We start from the raw sequence: 6,697 nt of genomic DNA, 5'->3' as shown, positions 1-6,697 counted from the left end.
CCCCTGCTTGTGGTGCTTGCAGGGGTTTTGAGGTGCAGGGAGTGTCCTGTGGAGATGACTGTGGCCTTGTTTCACCCAACCTCTTGCTGGAGGTGCTGCTCTTCTCAGTCCGCATCGCTGTAGTTGACCTCCCGTAGCATCAGCAACAGCTGTTCTCATCAGCGGAGCATCTCAGGGAGTTGAACGGAGGAGGGAACAAGGAACCCGGAAAAGGTTTTCAAGAAGCCTCTGAGAGGGAGTTACAGAAGGCAGCAGGAGGAGAAGCCCAGCCTGGGGCTGTATCTCTCTCCCTGCAGGCAGCAACCGGGCTGTAACCTCTCACCTCCACGGCCCATTGATGTGGCCACAAAAAGCTGCAATCGAAGCCACCTGGGCCTGCCAGGAGCTGCGGGAGCCGAGCCTGTCCCTTCCCAGCTCTGGCTGAGGTGGAGCAGTGCGGCCACACAAGCGTGAATGCAGCCTGTGGGGACACGAGCCTGCGAGCCTGCTCCTGGAGAGAGGAGTGTACCCCGAGGACAGCCATGGAGAAAATGGCCAGGGTCACCACTGCCCTGGGGGGCAATGCCCTCACGGGACGGACCATGTTCTGCCACCTGGATGCCCCTGCCAATGCCATCAGTGTGTGCCGCGATGCTGCCCAGGTGGTGGTGGCCGGCCGCAACATCTTCAAGATCTACTCCATTGAGGAGGATCAGTTTGTGGAAAAGCTGAACCTCCGCGTTGGCCGCAAACCCTCCTTGAACTTCAGCTGCGCAGATGTGGTGTGGCACCAGATGGATGAAAACCTGCTTGCCACCGCTGCCACTAACGGCGTGGTTGTCACCTGGAACCTGGGCAAGCCGTCCCGCAACAAGCAGGACCAGCTCTTCACCGAGCACAAGCGCACAGTCAACAAGGTCTGCTTCCACCCCACTGAGGTGTACATGCTCCTCAGCGGCTCCCAGGATGGCTACATGAAATGCTTTGACCTGCGCAAGAAGGACTCTGTCAGCACCTTCTCTGGTATGAACGCAGGCTGTTGCTTGCCCACTTACTTGCCCTGGTGAGAGGGAGAGGTTGGGGGCTTTACCCTTTCCCCATGCCTAGGAGGAGGTTTTGCTCAGGGTGCAATGTCCAGAGCAGGCAGGGAGGGAGCTGAGAGGTGTTTTGGTGCTTGGCTTTGGTTTTTTTTTTTTCCCCCACTCGGCAGTGGGCTGGGTCTACATAGGAGGTGGAAGGTGGCCTCATCGCTCCCTGCTTCTCCATCTCTCTGGGCTGGGGAACCCCATGGCTCTTCCAGTGGGGTTTTTATGGAGCTCTGTCCTACCAGATCTCAACTTCTGTCACCATGCAGGTCAGTCAGAGAGCGTGCGTGACGTCCAGTTCAGCATCCGGGACTACTTCACCTTCGCTGCCACCTTTGAGAACGGGAACGTGCAGCTGTGGGACATCCGCCGGCCCGACCGCTATGAGAGGATGTTCACGGCCCACAACGGGCCTGTCTTCTGCTGTGACTGGCACCCAGAGGACAGGTGCGTGTGGGGCCAGACCCTGCCAGCCACCCAGCCTCGGCAGAGATAAGGGAGGCCCTAAAAATGGGGTTGGGACCTTTCAGAGGAGAAAGAAGGGTCTCTGATACCCTGGCCCCTTGTGTCAGAGTCTGGGCCGTTGTTGGAAGATGGGAACAGTTATTGCTTTGGGGGATTTGGGGGTATGTTGGGGTGTGTTGGTTTTGAGTTTTGATAAATTGGGGGTTTCTGAGACCCTGAATTGCTAATGGTTGGGTATAGCAAGCTGCTGTCTTGCCCCCCCCATGTCAGGGCAGCCCCAGCGCTCGGCTCAGAGAGGGCACTGCACGGCTGCTCTGGGACACAGCTTGCTTGTGTTTGATCACGTTTCCCTCCCATCTTTCCCCGGGGGTGGTTGGGGTATGTCTGGAAACAGCTGTTGTGGTGTGCGACTCCTTGCAAGAGAGAGAGGCACTGAAATACTTTCAAAGTGGCCTTTTTCTTCTCTACTGTCCTTGGCAAGGGGAAACCAGAGGTAGGGGTAACTGGTCTGGCTGGGAGCCCTTCAGTTGAGAATGGCTATGAAGACACAGGGCCTTAGATGGGAGCGGGAAGGGGGGGAGTTGCCTGACCTGGTTATTGGGGAGTGGAGGCATTAGGGTAGCGTGTGGGAGGATGCGATCGCAACCCAGCTGCCTCCCCTTGGTGTGGACATGGTCACATCTGTGTTGTGAGTGTTCCTGTGCCAGGGCAGGAAAGGGGAGGTGAACAGGCACAGAATCTGGCCCAAGCTGGCATCTCACCATCTTTCTCCATCCTTCTCCCAGGGGCTGGCTGGCAACAGGCGGCCGGGATAAGATGGTGAAGGTGTGGGACATGAACACCACGCGGGCGAAAGAGATTTACTGTGTGCAGACTATCGCCTCCGTGGCCCGGGTGAAGTGGCGCCCAGAGTGCAAGCACCACATCGCCACCTGCTCCATGATGGTGGACCATAACATCTACGTCTGGGATGTGCGACGTCCCTTCATCCCCTCTGCCATGTTCGAGGAGCACAAGGATGTCACCACAGGCATCGTGTGGCGTCACCTCCACGACCCGTATTTCCTCCTGTCGGGTTCTAAGGACAGCACCCTCTACCAGCACATCTTCAAGGATGCCAGCCAGCCCATCGACCGGGCCAACCCTGAGGGGCTGTGCTACAGCCTCTATGGAGACCTGGCCTTCGCTGCCAAAGAGAGCCTCATCTCCTCTGACTCGAACCGCAAGCCCTACATCGGGGACCGGCGTCACCCCATCTTCTTCAAGCGCAAGCTGGACCCCACGGAGCAGTTTGAGTACATTTCCTCCTCCAGCGCCCTCAACGTCTTCGAGACGGATGTGGAGAGTGGCAGCATGGACTGGTTTGTGCACACAGCCAAGCAGTACACACTGGCTGGCAGGCCCCTGGCCGAGCTCTGCGACCACAACGCCAAGGTGGCCAAGGGCTTGGACCGCAACCAGGTGAGACTTAGGCTGGAGCCTATTCAGCGCAGACCTAGGCTGGTGCCGAGGTTGAAAGGTGTTGTCAGGGTGAGGCCTGCCACCAGAGCTGGATGGCAGCGCTCTGTCCAGCTGTGGCCTCTGGCTGTCCCCAGAAGGTATACCTCTGCCTGCCACCAAACCCAGAGCGCTGTTGCCTATGACAAGCGCAGATCTTTGCCCAGAAACTTGACTGCCCTGAGAGCCTGCCTGGCTCTCTAGATTGGCCGACGATGGGAGTTTGTGGGCAGGTACATGGCCGCACAGGGCCTGGGTTTTAGCCTGGCAAAGTCTGACTGCAGCTGTCTCTCACGCAGGTGGCTCAAACATGGACGATGCTGCGAATTATCTATTCCAGCCTCAGCACCGTGTCGTCGGCCAACCTCAACCACAGCATGGGGAAAGGCAGCACCGCCCTCCCGCTCATGAACAGGTAAGGGATGCTGGAACCACAGCAAACAACACGACAGCTGGGGCAGCTGCGTGAGCTGGAGAGAGTAGGTGGCTCCTTGGCTGGGCTGGAGTCGCTAGATGGGAGCAGGGACAGCTCTCCCCCAGCTTCAGGCCACACTGGTTTGCAGGTTGGCATCGTTTGAACGCAACCATTTTCCATGTGGGTGTGAGAAGAGAGCGGCCAGCCTGGTCTCAAGCCATGCAGGCTTGTATGCTGCCCCCTTCCCTCCCTGAAACGAAGTTTGAAGCTGTGATGGGGCTGGTACCATCTTTGCAGTTATTTAGTGATGTATGACCAAGGGCTGGGACGGAGAACCTCCATCTCACTGCTGAAGCCAGAGCTGCTGGTGTGGAGAGGTCATCTTCTGCCTTTCAAAGGGAGAGGACAGCCGAGCTCTGCAAGTGGCTCGCTGGTGTGGACAGCCCCATTGTGAACTGATGAAGCAGGAAAACTTGTTTTTCCTCTTCTCAATGACATATAAAACTGAGGGCTGAGGGCTCCAAATTAGGTGTCTGACATCGCAGGGCCAGGTTCCCAGGGCAAGTGGCAAGTTCTCCAATCACATCAAAGAAAACACTCTCCCTGACCGAGCTCTGCATCCAGGCAGGTTGCTGTCTGTCACTGACTTAAAACACTGCAGGCAGCAAGCTGAAGAGCTCAGCTCTGCTTCAACCCCATTCCCTTCCTTTTCCGTCTTGGTGAAGCCTGAGAGTGGTGATGCGTAACAAACAGCAAAGCACCTTGTAGCAAGGCAGCTCCTGTTTATCTACCTCTGAGGTGAAGGTAGATATTAAGAGATGGAGTCAAGAGCCTGCGGTCAGGAAGACCTTTGCAGGCACCTTTGCGGCGCGTGCAAAGAGACACCAGACTTGGAGAAAGGGCTGTGCTAACGATTGCAATGTATCTTTATTTTTAAGTTACAAAGTGGGGACAGCTGACTTCTGTACTCTCGGGGAAATTGCCGTATCTTGTCTTTCACCGTTCAAATCACAACTAGAGACCTATATCCAGGCTGTTTGCTGGCTAGAACGGAAGCTGTAAACTTCTGCGTCTCTTAAATTTGGCTTCTTTCCCAGCTTTAACCTGAAGGACATCCCCTCTGGGCTGGGCAGTGAGTCGAGACTGGACCGCAGCAAAGGAGAAAGCCGTACAGAAAACATCCTCATGGATTCCTCCTCCACTCTGATCAACAACGAGGGTATCATTTCTGGGGCGGGCATGGGCACAGTCCCAGTCCCACAGCTCTTCCCTCCTTTGCTGTAGATGGCCCTGATGTGGGATAAACCAGTAAATTTATCCTGTAAATTGGGGTGATTGGACCTGCTGCAGCCCCCAGGTGAAGCACGCTGAGCCCCAGAGTGTTGCAAAAGGACAATTTACACCCATGATGCCCACAGCACAGGCTGCGGGTGCCAGGAATGTGACTGCGATGGGGAGCTGAGCCGTCTGGCTCGGACACAGCATGGCATTCTGGGGCAGGACTCGGGGGCTGTGGATCCAGCTGTGTGCCCGAGGGGGCTGAGCTGATTTTTCTCTCCCTGGGCACGCAGACAACGAGGAAACGGAGGGCAGCGACGTCCCTGCAGACTACCTGCTGGGAGATGTGGAAGCAGATGAGGATGACCTGTATATGATGGACCATGAGAACCCACATGGTGAGTGCATGGTTGGTGCTGGGAGATGTTGCCTGTCCCAAACACATGGCTGGATTTTCTTCTGGCGTTCCCTACTCATTCCTGATCTCTCCTCGTAGCTGAAGAGCAGGAATACAGCCTTCCCCAGGAAGCCTTCCCCCTACGCCATGAAATCGTGGACAACCCGTCGGCCTTGGACCACCTCCAAGACAAGGCTGACTCCCCTCATGTCAGCGGCAACGAGGCCGAGACGGTGTCACTGACACCCGTGGAGTCCTTCTCCCTCATCTCCATCTCCCACTCGCTCTACGAGAACCGCCTGCCCTCCGACTTCTTCAATCCCATTGTGCGGGACACGCTCCTCTTCTACGCCGAGCAGGGAGACGTGCAGACGGCTGTGTCCGTGCTCATTGTGCTGGGAGACCGCATCCGCAAGGAGATCGATGAGCAGACCCAGGTAGACCCGGGGAGCCCCCTTACTAGCTTCATAGGAACTGAACCGTCCCTTCAGGGCTGGTGCAGCAACCCCACCAGCTGTGTCAGGACACCTTGGTGGGACCCAGAGGTGGTGTATCCCAATATGATGGGATCCTGCCTGGGCTCTGGGTACCTCTGGTCTCCTCCAGGCCCGCACTAACCTGGGGTGGGCAGCTCCAGGACCCCTGGTAGCTGGCTGGCTGCCCTACCACAGTCCTGGCAGGGACCCGAGGTGGTGTCCTGAGGGCCAGGGTGGCCTTAGTGGCCTTGGCCTGTTGATTTGGGGAAGGATGCTTCTTCCTCAGCCCTGCAGAGCAGTTCCCCCGCTGCAGGGATCTTGCCTTTGGGACACACGGCTGGGATCCTGAGGGGGTTGGGGGAGGGCATTGAGGCTCAGCTGTCTGCGGTTGTCCCCAGGAGCACTGGTACACGTCCTACATTGACCTGCTGCAGCGCTTCCAGCTCTGGAACATCTCCAACGAGGTGATCAAGCTGAGCACATGCCGCGCCATCAACTGCCTCAACCAGGCTTCCACCACCCTGCACGTCAACTGCAGCAACTGCAAGCGGCCCATGAGCAACAGGGGCTGGATCTGCGACAGGTGAGGGCAGACTGCGGGCAGGGAGTGGGCAGGGAGGTGGAGGACCACACTCTGGTCACCAAGGGGAGTCCCATAGGAGTGTCAGGGGCAGGAGGATGGGGTTGGTGCCCCCCTGTTGCCCTCCTGAGGGCTCTCCTTGCCCATGCTCACCTCCCTTCTCTCTGTCGCAGGTGTCGGCAGTGTGCCAGCATGTGTGCTGTCTGTCACCACGTAGTGAAGGGCCTCTTCGTCTGGTGCCAGGGCTGCAGCCACGGTGGCCACCTCCAGCATATCATGAAGTGGCTGGAGACCAGCTCCCACTGCCCTGCTGGCGGTGGACACCTCTGCGAGTACACCTGAGCCCCTTGCCGGCCGGGGGTGGGCAGGGGAGGCAGGGCTTCCTGCCTGCCTTCTCTGCATCTCCTTCCCTGTATTTATTTTTGTGTAAAGAGGGGGGGCCCGGCGCGCGCCCCCCAGCCCCCTGCCCGGCCCTTTTGTACTGGATTAAAACAAAACAGCAGCTGAACTGAGCCATGCCTCTTG

General features: G+C 57.7%; 1 protein-coding gene across 1 annotated transcript; it reads left to right on the top strand.

Annotated features, from left to right (window-relative positions):
• Positions 1 to 521: 521 nt before the first annotated feature.
• Positions 522 to 6,541, top strand: WDR24 (WD repeat domain 24). The gene is made up of 9 exons (XM_009702698.1): positions 522 to 1,002; positions 1,334 to 1,511; positions 2,315 to 2,990; positions 3,326 to 3,441; positions 4,539 to 4,660; positions 5,013 to 5,117; positions 5,216 to 5,553; positions 5,991 to 6,175; positions 6,346 to 6,541. Exons 1-9 carry the CDS (start codon positions 522 to 524, stop codon positions 6,512 to 6,514), a joined length of 2,370 nt encoding a protein of 789 aa, XP_009701000.1. The 3' UTR covers positions 6,515 to 6,541.
• The last annotated feature ends 156 nt before the right edge of the window (positions 6,542 to 6,697 follow it).

This window comes from Cariama cristata, unplaced genomic scaffold (assembly GCF_000690535.1).
Source record: "Cariama cristata isolate BGI_N322 unplaced genomic scaffold, ASM69053v1 scaffold39216, whole genome shotgun sequence".
Taxonomy (NCBI): Eukaryota; Metazoa; Chordata; class Aves; order Cariamiformes; family Cariamidae; genus Cariama; species Cariama cristata.
Note: the sequence above shows the minus strand (reverse complement) of the source record. Positions and strands in the feature narration are given on the sequence as shown.